Here is an 18,728-nt window from a genome sequence, read left to right as displayed (position 1 = left end):
AAGGTAATACCCCAGAAGAAAGGCTGGCACATCTGCCATGCCCATATAGACTCAAAGGGTTGACACCAGAATGGACCATTATGATAATCTATTCTGTCCTACATAACACCAGCCATAACATTTCATTCATTAATTCCTGAAACAAACCCAAAACTTGTATTCAAATTAGGAAAAAAGAAAAGGAGTACTTGTGGCACTTTAGAGACTAATCAATTTATTTGAGCATAAGCTTTCGGATGAAATGAGCTGTAGCTCACGAAAGGCTTATGCTCAAATAAATTGGTTAGTCTCTAAGGTGCCACAAGTACTCCTTTTTTTTTTTGCAAATACAGACTAACACAGCTGTTACTCTGAAACCTGTCATGATTCAAATTAGGGTATATCTTTTAGAAAGACATCTTCCAATCTTGACTGAACCCTATCAAGTGATGGAGAATCCACCACATCCCTTGTTAAATTGTTCCCAAAGTTAACTACCCACACACTCAAAAATTTGCACGTTATTTCCAGTTGATTTTGACTAACTTCCAGCCGCTAGCGCTTGTTACACCTTTGGACGTGTCTATATGGGGAACATTCTGATAGATCTATGCTGATGTAATGCCCCCATGTGGACACTCTGCTCTGGAAAAAGGGACTTTATTCCAGAATAATTACCCTGCTTCCAAAGGTACTTAAATACCAGGTTCAATTCACCTTGTAACCTTCTCTTTCTTAAAATTAAATAAAAGACTTATTAAGTCTCCTGCTGGATTTCAGGTTTTCCAGACTTCAAAATATCCCAATTTTTGGACTGTTTCTAATTTTTCAATATCCTTTTTGGAGAGTGGCCACCAGAACTGGATGCATTCTAATAACGGTTTCAAGTGATGCTCCATACAAAAGTAGTACCTTATGGCTCAATATTTCCATTTATACATCCAAGGATCACATTACCCCTCTTAGCAACAGCACTGCATTGGGAAGTCATGCTCAACATGACTCCTAAATTCAGAAGCACTGCTTTTGGATTCAGTCCTCCATCCTGTAAGTATGACCAATGTCCTTTGATTCTAGATGTTTGACATTGTTTGACTGTATTGAAATACAGTTTGACATTTGTATTTTCATATCTCAGGTTTTAATCCATTCTAGAATTCATCACGTGTCTGCTTATTCTCCAAGTATGAAAGGGTATTTGTGCTTAGCATCCACTTTTAACATTTATTTGAACAGCGGGAGCACGTAAGTTACTAAATTAACATATCATTTTCTTTTCAGACTCATCAGTCATTTGAGGTTTGAAATTAAATAATGGAAATCTTGGGTTCTCCCTCATTCAAGAATATCTCATTCAAATGAGGAATTTAAATTGTTATTTTTCAAAATCCTCCAAGTCTCTAATATGCCAATTGTCTTCAATTGTTTCGTGCAAATTCAAAATGTAAAACAACAGTAAAGTTTCAACTTCCTCCGGATAGGTGGTAGCAGTTTACTTTTGCATTTACTTTTGCAGTTTACTTTTGCAGGCTTATATACAGTGATGGGAAATCTGAGTAATGACTTCAGGATGGAAGTCCAGACGCCCCCATCTTGGTCAGTGTCCATACATGCACTATTTTAGTCCTCCAAATAACGTCCAACCCGATTTTAAAGCTAGGAATACTGCAGGTCATGTGGCGGGGGATGGGAGTCCTGGAGCCGCTCCCCAGTAACTAGGGACCCCAAAATTAGCGGTTCCCAGTGCGGAACCAAAAGACAAACACGAACGGCACAGCCGGGCCTCAGGAGACAGAACGCCAGTCTGGAGTGGGCGGGGGCAGGGGCAATGTGGCTCTTTGGCTAGTGCCCGCAGCCTGCCCGCTGTTTCGGGAGAAACTGAGGCCGCGCTTTCCCCAACGCAAAACAAAGTCGGATACAGGGCCAGGGTGCAGCAACAACCCCCGGGTCAGACAATCAAAGCAGCCACTCTCCCTAGCCCGGCCCGGCTCCGCGCACTCACCTGGGGCCCCGGGGCCCTCGCCGCCAGGTCTTCGGCCTCCCGCCGGCCCCAGGCTGTTCACGATGTAGTGCGAGACCCGGGAGCTCTCAGACACCGACAGCACGAAGTCCCCGGGGATGGTGCCCGAGTCCCTCACGAGGAAGGTCCCGTGGCGCTGCCCCTGCAGTAGCGACACAGCCTCGGCCCTGCTCAGCCGCCCCCAATACCAGCTCGCCCGGTCCTCAGAGTCGAACTGCCCGGCCATGGGGGCCGCTGCGCCGTGAGCCGCACTAACTCCCCCTGCGGGCCACAACAACCCAAGGGCCCCACTCCGATCCCAGCCCCGCCACCCAAAATGGCGGCCCCTGTGCTGACCTCACCTACCAGCCGTGACGACACTAACTGAGCCACTGCTAGCAAAAAAATCGCAATCCGTGGACGTCATATTCCTGCGCAGACTGCACGGCCATAGGAGGTCATAAGCGGTTAGTCAGCGCTTTTCGCGGGCGCAAAAAGGGCGCTTTCCATAATTTCAAATGCCCCGTAGAGACATTTCTACCATAAGCAGAAGGTCCAGGTTACCCTGCAATGCGCGCGCGCGCACTGAGCAGCCACTGACCGAAGGTCGTGGAATAAGCAGAAAAGCGCTCCTGAGGAACCGCCATAATGGGACGGTCGGGGATAGGGAAAGTACTGCGCTGCACAACCGCCATTACAAGAAGGTCAGAAGTAATCGGTGGCAATTGAAGGAAGGTCCTGAGACTGGGGGTGTACCCCAGTGCGAACTAAACCGACATTTAACAAGAAAAGGGCCTCCCTCAGCGCCCCGACATACCTATTTGGGCTGGCGCCACCGCCCTTTGGAGGTCAATAAAATGAAGTGGCTTGTACAGGCTGATTTGCCATCGGCCGCAAGGAGAGTGCTGCGCCTGCGCGGAAGTTTGCTCCTAAGCAGCGCCGCTCTGGTGAGCTCCCGCCGTCCCAAGCCGAGGGCGGGCTGGTGTCGGGCTCTGCAGCCTCCAGGCAGGGGCCCAAAGTCTCTCCCAGATTCCCCCTCCCGGTAACTATCGTGTGTGTGGCACGGCTGGTTCACCAGTGTTGCAGGAGCAGGGTCCAACCGTTGGGACGGTCTGAGAAGGGCAAGGACGGATTTTTCCCTTTCTGTTTGCGTCCTTTGGAATCACGGAACGTCTGTGCAGCGTTAACAAGTTTTCAAGTAACTGTTAATTAGCATTGGATGTTTCTAACTGCACCAGGACAAGCAACTTTGTAAACTATCCTTCAGATTGAACTTGTTTTCAAGCAATAACCAAAGCTCTTTAGTATTTATAATTTTCAAATAATAATTACCCTAACTTTAATTGGCAGCCAGTGTGGGACTTAAAATATGTCTTTGAATTAAAAACCTTGGCTAAAAAATTAGTAACTAAAGAATTTTTTTCTTTTAAGACATGGTTAAACATTTTTATTTGGGAAGATGACTGAAGCTCATGTCAGTGCTGTGTTTACTATCTTGTCATTTACTCTGCATAACAGAATTGTTTTTAAAATATTGTTGTCACCAAACTGTGCAGGCCCCACGTTTGAAACAGGGCATATGTCTTCTCCAGAGGAAAACCGGTTCCCAGAAGAATGTAAATAAAGATGCTCAGTCCTCATCTGTCTCCTCATACAAGTTGTTGGGTTTGAGTCACTATTCACCTTTTTTTTTTTCCTTCTCTGTCTTTGGTCTTGGTTTCCTTCAAAGAACATGAGTCCTCCCTGGGGATAAAGAGAAGGGAGAGGGGCAATAGTCTCCTGTGAATGGTAACTGTTTTGGATGCTGTTTATCACAGTACAGGAGCATCCAGCTGCCCCTTCATTGTAGCTATGACTACATGGGGGAGTATTGTTGGGGGCTGCGGGGGACAGTTCACATGAGAGAAGCAAGAGTATGAGCCTGTCCCATTGCTGTCTCTGCCACCAATGCTCCATTTGTGGTTGGTTTCCTGCCATAGGAGAATCTGAGCCAAGACTCGAAAGATGGAGACCGACAAGCCCACCCTGTTTGACATAAATGGCTCCAGGCAACAGTGGTCCAAATGTGAGCAGAGCAACCTCAAATAAGTGTCCAGTTAGAGCTTTGAGTCTAGCCCTCCTAGTCTTTCCTATGTTAGGTGGGACTGGGTTACCAGGAAAAGTGTTTTTTTTAATTTGTTAGTCTCTAAGGTTGCACAAGTACTCCTTTTCTTTTTGCGAATACGGACTAACACAGCTGCTACTCTAAAACAAGAAAAGGTTCTTAACTACCTACGTGTTCAGGGGGCAGGATAAGATAGCTGCTTGTAGGATGGGGAAGTTAATACCCAGGACAGGGTGTAATATGTCCTCCCCAGAAGAAGCTTAGATCCAGGTGGGTGATTACAGCAGGGATTCTCATACTTTTTGCATTGGCGATCCTTTCACACAGCAAGCATGTGAGAAATGAAAAATATTTAACACTATTTTAAATACTAAATGTATAATATTGTTTAAGTTAATTTACTTTTTCTCACCACTTTTAAATTAACACTAAAACAAATTTTTATCAAATTATTGTTATAAGCAGAAAAATTATTTTTTAAAATAGTTTATTGTTTAATACTGAGGGTTTGCGAAGAAACGTTGTTAATATCACTTTGCACAGCAGATTTAGCGCAGTATTGCCACCATTACTTCTATGTTGCTTCACAGAAGACTTGCTAGTGAGCTGGGATGCTGTGAAAAGTGATATTAACAAACACCTTCACAGTCTCCCAGCTCTGAAGGCCAGCAATAGCACAGAAATACAGATGGCAATGGGGCCCTAGAATGTCTGTTGTGAAAAGTGATATTAACAAATATACAAGTATCACTTTTCACAGCAGACTTCATAGGTAGCTGGGAGTCTGTGAAATGTGATATTAACAAATATCATGTTTCACAACAGACTTAGTGCCCCTGTGATGGTTGCCCATCCCAAAAAGTAGTGGGAGGGATTAAGGTGGGCAGTAGGCCAATTAATTCTACAGGCTACACCTGGAGGAGGAGCCAAGGCACAGGGGTTAATTGGAAGCAGGCTCACCTAATCAGGAACAGGACTGGAGGGGCTTCTGTAAAACCCAGGAGCTGAAAGCAGAGAGAAGCTCTTGGAGGAAGGCAGGGAAGTAGGTTTAAGTCACTCCCTGAGTGGAGGAAGTTGGGAAGCTGGCAAACCCAGAAAGGGGGAAGCTAGATAATTAGGAAGAAGCCCAGGGAAACAGTAGCGAGGGGTAGGACCATGCAGGAATTTTGGCTGCTTGTTACAGGGTCCTGGGCTGGAACCCAGTCTTGAGGGCAGGCTTGGGTTCCCCACTGGGAAGTGACAAGGGCATTGGAGATGCCAGCCCCAGCCAGTGGGTCTGGAAGGACTTTGAATTCCCCGGAAGGGGAGGACCTTAGTGACTTGGATGAAGGGCCAATCCACAAAGAGGAGACTGCAGTTCCTGGAGTGAGAGAAGGGCTGCCTACTAGAGGGAGAGACAAAATGATGGCATTCAAATTGTGGATGGGGGGGTTGACCACAAGAGGGACCAGGAGGAAGCGCCAGATCGATGGTGAGTAGTGAAAGCAGCGCAGATGCCAGAAGCACCACAGTGGCAATGGGGCGATAGAAACTGCTGTGAAATGTGACTTTGGCAAAGTTTCTTCATGACCCTCACAAAGAACCTTGAATGTGCTCCAAAATAGGTGCACCGCTGGTGTAGCAACCTCAGCCCCCTCACTTGGAAGAGGATGGTACTGCCCCTGACTTGCAACCTCCCATAATAACCGTGTGACCTCCTGAGTGGTTGCGACATCCAGTTTGAGAAACCCTGTTGTAGAACGTGGTGCCAATGGATATCTGCTCAGTCATTTATTAGTAGGTTTATTTAGGTAGCTTGTATCAGTAGTCCCCTGTAGATGGGGTGGGATCATGTTAGCCACAGGGTGCCAAAGTGTTGGAGATTGACTAGCCAAGAAACCCATCATTGCTGACTGTGTCTCTGTTAATCTAGTGGGTATGCTCTAGTGCAGATGGGAGTGTGAGGGCAGGCACTCACACCCCAGCACAGGTTTTGGGCAGTGATGGCTCGCTCTTGGTTTATTTGCTGTGCTTGCAATGGAGCAGCCCCACTAGAGGAGGAGCTGGAAGAAGAGGACTTAAGCAGCCTGGACATCCTACTTCGCAGTGGACTTGAGGAGCCAAAGAGTCCTGCCTGGTGGTGACAGCGAAGTGAGAGGAGCCTTGGTTATGTCTGTATCAAGTGTCTGAGTTGTCAGAGCCCTCTCTGAGAGCAAAAAGATGTTTTTCGTTCGTATGGAATGAGTTCTGGGGAGGATGGATCCCTGCCTTTGGCTGGTAATGGGCTGGGAGCATTACCCTGCTCCCCTAGACTGAATGCGAAGGACGGAGCCTGCCGGCAACGAGGGACACTCTGTTATGCCTGGTCTGTCCTTCCACATCTCTGGATGTGAGTCATTGGTCACAACATTATTTACCCTGGTTGTACTCAGTCTTCTCTTCATTCAGAGAACCTGAGCATCTTGGCCAGGCATGGGATTTGTGGGATGGGATGGGATGGGGATAGGGAGAGACCTGGGGGGACTGTGGTAGCTTATCAGTGCTGATCACTTCAAGCACTGGCTAGGCTGTAGGGGAATAGGGAAGGAAGCTGGTGACCTGACTGTGTGTGTCCTCCACATATGAGTGCTGGCCTAGGTTACAAGTGTTCTCTCTTTCTGTTGTCAGTTTCTAATGACACTGGGTCAATAAGAGAATGGCCAACTGGGGCAGAGACCGGGAGAAGGAGCAGCCACTCAGAGCCCATTCAGCAGAAAGGAAATCAGAGTGAGCTGTGGAGTAAATGCAAATGGAAATTTGCTTAAGGTAAGTATTGAGAGAGGGCTGTAAACACTCTTGTCTGTGGAGAGAAATGTGTTGTATCAGCATAGGGTGTGTTACTGAGAGCAAAATCCCTGAATAAATCTGGGGCATGTGAAGGTTGGGGGAGTCCTTGCTTTTCTCTCAGCAAGTTGTCAGGGCCCAGGGAAAGGAAAGTAAGTTTCCCTGAACTATGGTTGTGAAGTTGTACCAGATATTCTTCACAGTGATATTACTATGATATGATTATGGCATCATTAGGATGCATTTTATGCAAGATGGGTCATGTATGGTGTCATTGAAAATATATTTTCCAAATATTATCCTGTTTGTATGCATGTATCATTTTTGTATCTGAAGTTATAAATACTGACTATATATTGGTACTTCAAGTATAGTTACTCCTGGGTAATGCCCACTAGATAACATGCTTTCAGTCTAGATAGTGGGTGTGGAAGGACCTATTCAGGGCAATGGGCCACCAGGAAAAACAACAAACCTTAGGAGAAGCTTATCCCCCATGTGGTGAACCTTCCTGAGAATGCTACAGACAGCCTGTGAGTGATGGCTGCTATGACTCTACAAGGACATGTGACTAGGCCACATGATGCTGGACTCCATCTTGGGATATCAGTATTTTTCCACAAACTGGTCTAGGAACCAAGCTTTGAAACAAAGGGTTTCTGCCATTTGCAAAAAGCTGTATAAGGCACGTAGTAACATCATCTGTGGTTCTTCATTCCCCACGCAAGAAGACTCCTGGAAACACTTGAGGAACAAAGACTGAACTGGGGGAAGTGCTGGACCGAGGCTAAAGGGATTTCTAGCCTGCATATGAAACACCTGGGGATTCCAAGCTGCAAGCAAGTGTAGCTTGTGCCTCAAGAATCTACAAGTCTTCCTGTACCACCAGTTTAGGGTGAGAATCTGCTATTCATATCCAGTCTATTTAGTATATTAAGCTTAGTTTGTATATTTTGTTTGTTTGCTAGGTAATCTGTTTGCTATCACTTAAAATCTATCTTTTGTAGTTGTTAAACCAGTGATCTTTGACTGGAGTGCTTAGGGAAAATCTCTGCTTGGTTACCACAAGTGTGCACTGTTTTCTTCACATTGTTGGAGAGGTGGACCAGGTATTAAACCCATATACTGGCCAGATTTGACTAGGGCAGGATGGTACTGCTCTGGGGTCCTAGTCTGGGAAGCTGGTGGTTAGAGAGCCTGCACGTAACTGCAGCTGGGTGTGTCCAGTGTGATGCTGGTGAAAGTGCAGGCTGGAGGGTTTTGCAGATTGTCACAGCAGTACAGTGTGAGAGGGAACCCAGGTTGGTGAGTCAAGGGGCTCAGTGGTACCCCACTTCCAGGTAGCACCCCAGGGGGCACCTCTCACAATGGTTAAAATTGCAGGAGGGCAAATTGCCTGTAACCAGAGATATTCCATCCTCAACTCTCTTTCTTCCACATCATTGGGTGTGAGTAACTGGTCACTGCACTTTGTACCGACTCTAGCTTCCTTCAGAGAACGTGAGCTTTCTGGTTAGGTACAGACCTCTCTGGGATTAAGGGGAAGGGACAACAGTCTGCTGTGCAGCATGAGTACTTTGGGTCCAGGAGCAGATAGGTGCCTCTTCATTTAACCATTATTGTCTCGGGGGAGTGAGGGGTAGGAAAAATCCCTTGGAATAGCAAACACCAGAGCCAAATACCATTGAAGTCTCTGCCACTAACTTTCTTTTTGGGTTGTGTTTTCTGCAAGGGAAAACTGGTGGAGCTGAAGTTCAGTTCTATTCCAAGATGAAGAGTGAGACCAGCCTAGTCTCAAGACAGATGCCAGGCAGGACCATCTGAGCAGAAAGTGGCTGTTGCTGTCACTAATATAAGTGTCTGTCTGGTAAAGGCTGTGGTGACAGCCCTGATGACTACACAGAGTGCTTCCCTTAGATTCTAATAAAAGGTTCCCAACTAGCTCTGAGTGCAGAAGGAGAATTTCCCCATCTTGGAAGCTGCTGATCTTCCATTGTTTGGGAAGACATGCTCCTCCCTGCCAAGAGCTGGAACCAGGAAGGTGATTACAGGTGTTGATTTTCTTGCTTTCCTTTTTTACTCTCTTCTGTATTGGCCAACACACTGTCTCCCTGCCTGTCCTGCTCGGTCTCCCTTCACGGACTTGTACACCTGCCTATGTCCCATTGTGATTCAGACATATAGGGGTGTAAAGGTGTTTGTACAGGGGGGGCGGATAGTGGTCATGTTGGGTACAGATATATGGTGGGGAGAGGGTGTGAGAGAAGGACTTAAAGTTGCTGCTGCCTCTGTGTATCTAGTGCAGCTCCCCACCAGGCCCTGATGCCTCATGGGCATTGTAGTCTTCTCTGTCCTGTTTCAAGATTGTGAGGGCCTGTGCACTGCTTGTGCAGATGTAGCTGGACATCTGCTCAGTGATTGATCAGTGGGTTTTTTTTGGTAATTTTGGTTTTGCAAAGACCCTAGTGGTGGCCTAAAAATGTATTCCCCAGGGTGATCCCATCCCATCCCATCCTTGTTGCAGCAGCAGTCTGGTTCCCAGTAGGAAAAGTTAGCTTAATGAACACTTTTTGGTTTAAATGGTTTCTCTGTAGTGGCTAATTGCCCTTCTCTTCTCCCTCTACACCAGGGGTCTCAAACTCAATTTACCTTAGGGCCGGTGCCAGTCCTCAAATCCTCCCATTGGGCCAATAATGTCACTGAAGATGGTGTTCAGAAAAGAATACGTTTATATTTTTTATTTTGAATTTCTTAGAAATAATAAAACTGTCATACAACTTTATACAATTCTTTGCCTGCCAGAGGTTTTTTTGGTGTTTGCTAGACACCTGGCAACGCTTCAGTTCTGTCAGTTTGTTGATGTTTGGCCTCAGTGACTGAGCAGTTGAAACCTTCAGGATTGCAGCAAGGTGTTTATCAGATAGTTGTTTGGTATTTTGACTTGTTTATATTCATTGTGGAAAAAAGTGATGCTGCCTCCATGGCTGACTCTGCCCGGTAACTAATGATGCTGACTCTGCCCAGCCACTAGAGATGGTATCTCTGTCCCTCTCCTCCAGCCAATGGGAGCTGCGGGGGGCCGTGCCTGCAGCAGACAGAGCTGGCAGCGTGGCTGCATGTCTCTCTCCTCCATGGGCTGCAGTGGGGAGGTTCTCGGGCCGCAGATGGCCCGTGGGCTGGGAGTTTGAGACCCCTGCTCTACATCTTATCTCTGAGTAATCTCACCTGTAAACACAAATTCAGCTATCATCTCTGTGCTGACAGCTCACAGACATATCTACACCAGACCTGTCTCCTCTCCAAACTAAAATCTCAGCCTCTGACATTGTCCACTCATCCATCGAACATGGCTAAAACACTTCTCCTAATCTCCCCATTCCCCCAAGTCCTCCCTGCTACCTCCTTTCTTGATCACTATGGACAGTACCATCATCCTGCCTGTCACTCAGCCCATAACCTCTCTTCTAGGTCCTCCCATCTAGATTACGTCTAAATCTTGCAGATTCTTTCTGCATAACTTTTCTAATCTAGAGTCTCAGCAGTCCATCTGCACAGCTAAAATTCTTGTCCATGCTCTCATCATCTCATGTCTCACTTACTGCAACATCCTTCTCTCTGGCCTTGACAAATGCAATCTTACCCCACTGATCTCCGCTCAGGGTGCTGCTACAATGATAATTTTCCTAGACCGTGGCTTTAACCATATCTCCCCTCTCTTTGCATCTCTTCACCAGCTTCCCCTTCTCTGTTGCATCAAACATAAGATACCCACCTAGCATCTTTTATATGCTGTAGAGCTGTCAGTGTTTGCCTCCAATCAGTCCATGATGCCAAACTTCCATTGCCCAGTTAAAATTTCAAACAAGCACCTTTGTGCTTTCTCTCATGCTGCCCCTCACACTTGGGAAGTACTTAACCCTTTATTATGTACCCTGTGACTAGGTTTCTGGTGCTGAGTTAAAAGTTCAGAACATGATGCCTATCAAGGGTAAAAAAATTGACTGTACCAATAAAACCCATATTAAGATAGGTTTATTGCCGTATCTACCATTCTATTGAGAACATGCATGTTCAACAACACCAAGGAGAGAGATTTATACATAATAACAAATGTAAGGGGAAGTTTATTATGTAGAATTTGTAATTACTTTTTAGTTTTGTTTTTACAATTTAATAATATTCAACATTTATATACAGTGAGTGCATATCTAACAAAATTTTACTCCTGCAAACTGTTGATGGAATTTGGAGGATCAGAGCCAGAATAACAAAAAGGAGCCACATAAGGAACTAGTACTGCCCATTCATGCATTCTGGGCCATAGGTCTCCTACATGCAGCATACAAGCACTGGCAAAATGACATTAGAACTACCTTTAGAAAATAGAAATCAATATGGGTTAGGATTAGGGTTAGGGTATCACAGGTGTGAATATGGAAAGCGTGCACTGAAAATCCACCTCCTCTCCACTGCGTGCTGTTGAGACACAAGCAAGAAGAGACACAATATTTCTGCGTCCTTGTGTCTTATCTGGGAAATACGCGGTTTAGCAAATTAGATCCTTGAACACAGAACACATTCCTATCATGGTGAAGATCTCTTCAAGCTTGATAGTTCTCTGCTTGACAGGAAAGACAGTCTAATTGCTGGCAGCTACTTTGTACACACAGTACCTGCAGTGAATTAGGTCACATGAAATTAATTTCAGGAATCAGAGTAAAAACTTAACTCTGCTCACCGGATAAAAATATTTCACTCTGATTAGAAAAATATCTACATATAGAGCTTATTCTAATGCATTGTAATAAAATATTTTAAAAACAGAAGCCAATAATGTACCAAAAAGGGACTTAATCACATGGGGCATGCACAAAGCTAGGATTCTACTGGAATAACATTACAGCATTACATTTTGTCTCAGCAAACCCTAGATGATGTGGCTACAATTCTTGTCAAGCAGACTACAGGACATCAAAACAGAAACACAATGATGTGGAATTCTCCTCAACCACCAATGAGGAAATAATGGATCCAAGGCACACAAGTATTCCTGTTTGGAGATGTTCTCCTAGAAAGGAAAAAGAACTCAAATCTCTGACTAAATCTGTTCTGCAAACTTTGACTATTTGAAAGCATTTTAACCTTGAAAGTCCAAAGACAAAATCAGTGACCTTCAGATCACTGAGATCAGTATAAGGATTAATAAATGAGGTACAGTTGGCAATTTACTCAAGTTGAGACATTCCCAACCTGTCCCCCTCTCTCTCACAGCTCTGTTTATTGGTATTGTTGTCTCTGCATGTTCAGATTTATAAATGAAATTTAAGAATTAAACAAACCAGAAGCTGAAACAATGCACAGGACAGCAGAGCTGAGTCACCCTAAATCTCAGACTATTTTTGGTGATGTTTTTGTCACCCTGAACTCATTTTAGGCTTAATTAAAAACTGTTTACATTCAGAGGCCTCCGCATCACTCAGATTAACACAAGAAAACATGCAAAAAAACACAGACAAATCAACCCCACCCCAGCTCAGTGCAGTAAATGCTTTTTGGACTTGGCTTCTTGAATTACAATCTGTTTCAAGTATTTCTAAGGTGCCTAACACCAAGTCTCTTGTTACTCAGAGAATCAAATAAACTGTTTTCTGAACCACTGTTAGCTCCCTTAGCACTGAGGATTGTCTCACCCTATCTCGATTGTTGCCTGTTCAGTGTACAGGGCTGGTCCTGTCCATCCAAGCAGGACTACCTCATTGCCCATGTGTAATGGTGTCATGTTTGAGGCATTTGTTGACAGGGTATGGTTTAAAACTGTAATTAAGGGAATTGAAATTACAATTTCCCCATTGAATAGAAGTTTCTGGCTGCTTACTCCCTGGTGGAAGAAAGCACAAGACACTCTGTCTCCCATGCGACCTCCAAAGTACAATAACCTATATAGGCCAGGATATCCTACACATCTCACAATGTACCACTGTCAAGGTTCCTTCCCCACTCTGAACTCTAGGGTACAGATGTGGGGACCTGCATGAAAACCTCCTAAGCTTACTTTTACCAGCTTAGGTTAAAACTTCCCCAAGGTACAAATTAATTTTACCCTTTGCCTTTGGATTTCCACTGCCACCACCAAATTTTATCTGGTTTTACTGGGAAACATAGTTTGGACACGTCTTTCCCCCCAAAATCCTCCCAACCCTTGCACCCCACTTCCTGGGAAAGGTTTGGTAAAAATCCTCACCAATTTGCATAGGAGACCACAGACCCAAACCCTTGGATCTTAGAACAATGAAAAAACATTCAGTTTTCTTACAAGAAGACTTTTAATAGAAGTAAAGGAATCACCTCTGTAAAATCAGGGTGGTAGATACCTTACAGAGTAATTAGATTCAAAACATAGAGAATCCCTCTAGGCAAAACTTTAAGTTACAAAAAAGACACACAGACAGGAATAGTCATTCTATTCAGCACAGCTCTTTTCTCAGCCATTTAAAGAAATCGTAATCTAACACATACCTAGCTAGATTACTTACTAAAAGTTCTAAGACTCCATTCCTGTTCTTTCCGCAACAAAAGCAGCATACAGACAGACACAGACCCTTTGTTTTTCTCCCTCCTCCCAGCTTTTGAAAGTATCTTGTCTCTTCATTGGTCATTTTGGTTAGGTGCCAGTGAGGTTACCTTTAGCTTCTTAACCCTTTACAGATGAGAGGATTTTTCCTCTGGCCAGGAGGGATTTTAAAGGGGTTTACCCTTCCCTTTATATTTATGACAACCACTATACAGCTTTTTTTCCTCAATCCAATCACCTGCATCGTGCCCTTAGGGCCTTGCCCCTACTGTGAGATCTCAATACAATGTTTGAAGTTAATGATTTGGAGAAACTTTGGCAATGCTCCTTTGTACATGGACTCTTCATGCTAGTCAACAGCAAAGTAACAGATTCTGATGGGGAGTGTTTTATAACCCTACAATACACCCATCACGCTTTGCCTTCCATCAGCCTGAGCTACCACATGCAGGGTGACCCAACGCACTCCCTATCCTTGATTTTACCCCCAAAATGTACAAAAAATTGCCACTTTAAATGGAATTATCCACACAGGTCACAACACAGAGAGAAAAAAATAAAGAAAAATAAAGATAAAATGTTTTCTAAACGTAACTAGGCTTATGAAGTCCCTTCCCACAGGTACCAGTAACATTGCTGCCCACACTCTCAGGTCAGGATCTGCTTCCACAGTCCAACAGCTGTTTTCTTATCATCTTAAGTGAAAGAGAAAGATGGGTAGGGACAGAGAATTTGGGGTGGTTTTGCCCCTCACTTTAATTCAGTCACCCTTTGAAAAGTGTTTGCTCAAGCTTGACCCTTAGGTAAAGTTCTTTCTTGCTGGGAGCAAGGCGATATGGAGTCTGGTGTAGGAAGGAGGCTTTGTGCTGTTTGTTTTCACGTGGGGATGCTGAAATGCTTCTTTCTTCCCTCTCTTGTCCTCTGTGGCCTCTGTTTACAGCTGATATGCAAATTGAGGCAAACATGACAGGCCTGCTTGGCCAGTGCTACTTAATCAGGGCTACCCTTTAACACCCTACATGGGGATTTCATAACTTTACACAGAATGTTGCTATGTACATTTCACCATGATAGTGTTGATCAGTGAGTTATTACTTTTCAGCTGTTCCCTCACAAAGCATATTTTGTCCAAAGATAATTACAACAATGTGCAAGATAGGAATACAGGGTTGCATTTGGTCACACCATGCTGGGCTGTTTGTTCAGGACTCTTTAGCCTTGCCCTTCCCTGGTAATTGCCAGACAATGAACAGGTCTGGGAGAGGGAGGGGGAGAATTCCTGCTCCAACCCCGAATTGCTGGGCAACCCAGGCTATCTGGAGCTGGGTTGATTTCCCAGTGGAGTCAGTTTTTTCTCCCTGGTGGATTTTCCCCATTGCAGTTAGTTGCACTTTATCTGGTTCTCCACAGCCCCTCAACAAGGTCATTAGGCGGCATCTCATTGCTTCACATTAAAGTTGCTTCCCTTTGGGTCTCTATGTTCTGGGACGTTTCCTGGCCTACATGCCTCAGTTTCCTCCTCTTAAACCACTTCATCTCCTGCTCCCCCACCCCCAGGCACTCTCATCCTCTCCCAATCACCTAGATAAAACCCCCTAATCCCTCCAATTTCCTTCCCCCAGGGCACCTGTACTCCAATCCTTCTTATCCAAAATCCCCTAATCTCCCCTATCCCCGCAGCCCTCCTGCCCATGCCCCCCTAGCGGGTCCCAAAGCAGGCTGCTCCCACTTCAACCCCGATGGGTCTAGTCACAACCCCGCATCCCAAAACTGCAGGCAGCTCCAATCCCTCTGCTCAACCCTATCTCCCACACGCCCTGCCTACCTGCCCCCCTTTTGCCCCTCAGCCTCAATCCTCTTCAGGACACACACACATCCCGTAAATCCCCCTATTGCAGGCACCCTTCCACAGCCATGGCCCCTCCATGCCCCTTGTCCCCATCATTGCTGTGTTCCCAGGGGAGGCCGGTCTGGGCTGGGGGGAGGCATTAGGAAGGAGTCATGGCGCAGTGGCTTGTGGGAGATGTAATATGCCCGGGCGTACGTATGCAGGGCCCGGCGTTTCCTGTTGGGTGCGGGGGTCGGGGCTGCTTTCGGTATCAGAGGTTCCGTTTGCAGGGCGAGGCCCCAAGGGGAAGTGACTTCTTTCTCCAGGACGCTAAATCTCCTGCCAACCCCAGCGTGTTAGGAGATTGTCTTGGGTCCCCACGAGTTGCTGTGGTCATGAGCGACACATCATGGAAGTTGTAGTTTCCAGCGTTCTGTCTTCTCAGGTACATTTGGTACCCCTCAGCCCAATGCCCCCCCGCTCCTCACAGCCTTCTCCACCCTGTATCTCCCATTTCCCCCGGTCCTTCCACCAGTGGGGCCCCTCAGCGCCCCCTCTCGTTCCCCAGCATCCCCAGCCCCCTGAGTCCATCCCCCCCATCTATGGGGCTCCTCAGCCCCCTCTCCTCCAAAACCCCCCAGCTAACACTTCCATCCCCTGCCAGAGTCCATCCTTCCACCCATGGGGTCCCCTCAGTCTTCCTGTCTCCTCCAGCCCCCCCAGTCCATCCCTGGGGCCCCTCAGCCACCTTCTCCTTCAGCTTCCTTAGCCCACCCCAACCCTCACCCCCATCCTCCCCAGAGTCCATGCCTCTACCCGTGACCCCTCAGCCCCCTCCCCCTCTGCAACACTCCCCAGCCCCCCACAACCTGCACCCCATCCCTACCCTTTTCTCCTCTCTCCCCAACATCCCCCCAGCCCACCCCTCCCCAACCCAACACACAACCCTGTCCCTCCCAGTCCATCCCCCCACCAGTGGGTCCCTCAGCCCCCTCTCTCCTTCTTTCCCAACACCACCCAAGCCCACCCTGCACCCCATCCCTACCCCCCAGCCTGTCTCTACCCTCCCACTCATTCCATCCCCCACATCCGTGGGGCCCCTCAGCACCCCTGTCTCCTCCCTCCCCAACACCCCCAGCCCACCCAACCTGCACCCCAGTCCATCCCTCCACCCGTGGGGCCCCTCAGCCCCCCCTTCTCCTTCCCCAACACCCCCCAGGCCACCCCAACCTGCACCCAAATCCATCTCTCCATCTGTGGGGACCCTTCACTGTTCCCTCTAAGCTGTACGTGTGTGCACACACACGCAGATCCTAAACCCCACGCACATGGCAAAACACCACACGCACAAAAGTTTTCACAGAAGAAATTTTTTGCACACAAGGCCTGTCAAAAATTAGAGGAAACATTGCCCTCAACTCCCTCTCCAACACCCCCCCAGCCCACCCCAACTTGCACCCCCAAAGCACGCCACAGCTTTCCTCAACATGCACCCCCCACCTGTGGGGCCCCTTAGCCCCCTCTCACCTCCAGCCTCCCAGTTTTCCCAACCTGCAGCCCCATCCCTACCCTTCCCCCATCCATACCTCCATCTATGGGGCCCCTCAGCCCCCCTCTCTCCTCCCTCCCCAACACCCCTCAGCCCACACCAACCTGCACCCCTATCTCTACCCTTCCCCCCAGTGCATCCCTTAATCCGTGGGGCCCTCAGCCCCCCTCTCTCCTCCCTACCCTGCACCTCCATTCCTACCCAGACCCCCAGCCCATCCCACCATCCGTGGGGCCCCTCAGCCTCCTTTTCTCCTCCCTCCCCAACACCCCCATCCCACCCCAACCTGCACCCCATCCCTACCCCACATTCGACCCCAATCTGCACCCCAGACCATCCCCCCCATCCGTGGGGCCCCTCAGCCTGGGTCTCCTCCTTTCCCAACACCCCCACCGCTTACCCCAACCTGCACCCCCATCCCTACGCTTCCCCCACAGCCTGCCACAAGAGTCCCGAATGTGCATCCTCATTCTCCCCCACCCTCTGTCCATCCCTCCACCCGTGAGGCCCCGCATCCCCCCAGCCTTCCCAAACCTGCAGCCCAGTCCATCCCTCCATCTGTTTGGTCCCTCAGCCCCCCTCTCTTCTCCTTCCCCAACACCCCCATCCCACCCCAATCTGCACCCCAGACCATCCCCCCCATCTGTGGGGCCCCTCAGCCCCTGTCTCTCCTCCTTTCCCAACACCCCACAGCTTACCCCAAGCTGCACCCCCATCCCTATGCTTCCCCCACAGCCTGCCAAAACCTTCTCGAACTTGCATCCCCATTCTCCCCCATCCTCTGTCCATCCCTCCACCTGTGAGGCCCCTCAGCCCCCTCTCTCCTCCTCTTTTATTAACTACAAAAGATAGATTTTGAGTGATTATAAGCGATAGCAAACAGATCAAAGTAGATTACTTAGCAAATAAACAAAACTGCCAACTAAGCATAAAATACTTGAAAGATTGTGTATGAATTAGCAATTCTCATCCTGGCTGATGATACAAGCAGTCCACCAGGTTTCCATAAACAGGCTAGAAATCCTTTTAGCCTGGGACTATCACTTCCCCCCAGTTCAGTCTTTGTTTCTCAGATGTTTCCAGGATTGTCCTTGTGTTTATGGAGTGCGTCCCCTAGAAGATGTCACACCCCACTTTACATAGTTTTAACATATGGCAGGAACCATTTGCTCCAAAGAGAGTTCCCAGCCCAGTTTGTTGGAAAATACAGGTGTGGTCTGGTTGCGTGTCCTTGCTGAGTTATAGCAGCCATTACTTACAGGCCAGCTGAAAGGTTATTGGAAGGCTAAACTCTTCCATAGTCCATTTTCTTTGTTAATGAGCCATTAGCGCTGTCTGGCTTCTTTGTTGTTGTACCTGAAAGGCTAGTTGTGGGTGTTTTCCAGAGTAAGCACATTTGAAATACAGACACATAGTCAATATTCTTAACTTCAGATACAAAAATGATACATGCACACAAATAGGATAATCATATTTAGCAACACCCCCGCAGTCCACTTCAACCTTCTCCCTCAACACTAGGCCCCGCAACATTTCTTCAGTGCATCCCAGCCTTCCCTACCCCAGGACCCATTCAATGCCCTCCAACCTGCTCTCCCATCCCCAGGCTCGCCAACATTTCATTCACCCCTCCCCACCCTGCCCCCTATACATGGGCTTTCCTTGGCCCTCCAAATCCACCCCCATCTGCTTCTGCATTTCAGGGTGCCCCCAACATCCTCCATGACACCCCACCCCCAACTGGCTCCAACCTATTTCTCCATTGCTGGGCCACACTTTCTCATCACTGCACTCCCCAACTCCATCTGCAGCCTCCAGGTTCCACATCTCCAATCCCTGTTCCCCACCGAACCTGCTGGGTTTCCCTTCCCCTGGGACCCTCCAACCTCACCACCA

General features: G+C 47.5%; 1 protein-coding gene and 1 long non-coding RNA gene across 6 annotated transcripts in view; one reads left to right on the top strand and one right to left on the bottom strand.

Moving 5' to 3' along the window:
* The window catches only part of CRK (CRK proto-oncogene, adaptor protein), a 49,712-nt gene extending 47,159 nt beyond the window's left edge, over window positions 1-2,553 (bottom strand). For 4 of the 5 annotated variants that reach the window (XM_073315694.1, XM_073315696.1, XM_073315699.1 and 1 more), the window contains exon 1: window positions 1,982-2,337. In XM_073315694.1, the coding sequence (XP_073171795.1) occupies window positions 1,982-2,225 (244 nt within the window). In that variant the 5' untranslated portion in view covers window positions 2,226-2,337. The other variant, XM_073315697.1, reaches the window with a different exon arrangement.
* LOC140899736 (uncharacterized) overlaps window positions 1,803-18,728 on the top strand; it is a 17,957-nt gene continuing 1,031 nt past the window's right edge. Inside the window, exons 1-2 of the long non-coding RNA XR_012155434.1 lie at window positions 1,803-6,450; window positions 6,729-7,779. This is a non-coding gene — a long non-coding RNA (uncharacterized lncRNA). The remainder of the gene's footprint in view (window positions 6,451-6,728; window positions 7,780-18,728) is intronic.

Source organism: Lepidochelys kempii, chromosome 17 (assembly GCF_965140265.1).
Source record: "Lepidochelys kempii isolate rLepKem1 chromosome 17, rLepKem1.hap2, whole genome shotgun sequence".
In the NCBI taxonomy this organism is placed as follows: Eukaryota; Metazoa; Chordata; order Testudines; family Cheloniidae; genus Lepidochelys; species Lepidochelys kempii.
The sequence above is the reverse complement of the archived record's forward strand: the minus strand, read 5'-3'. Positions and strand labels throughout refer to the sequence as shown.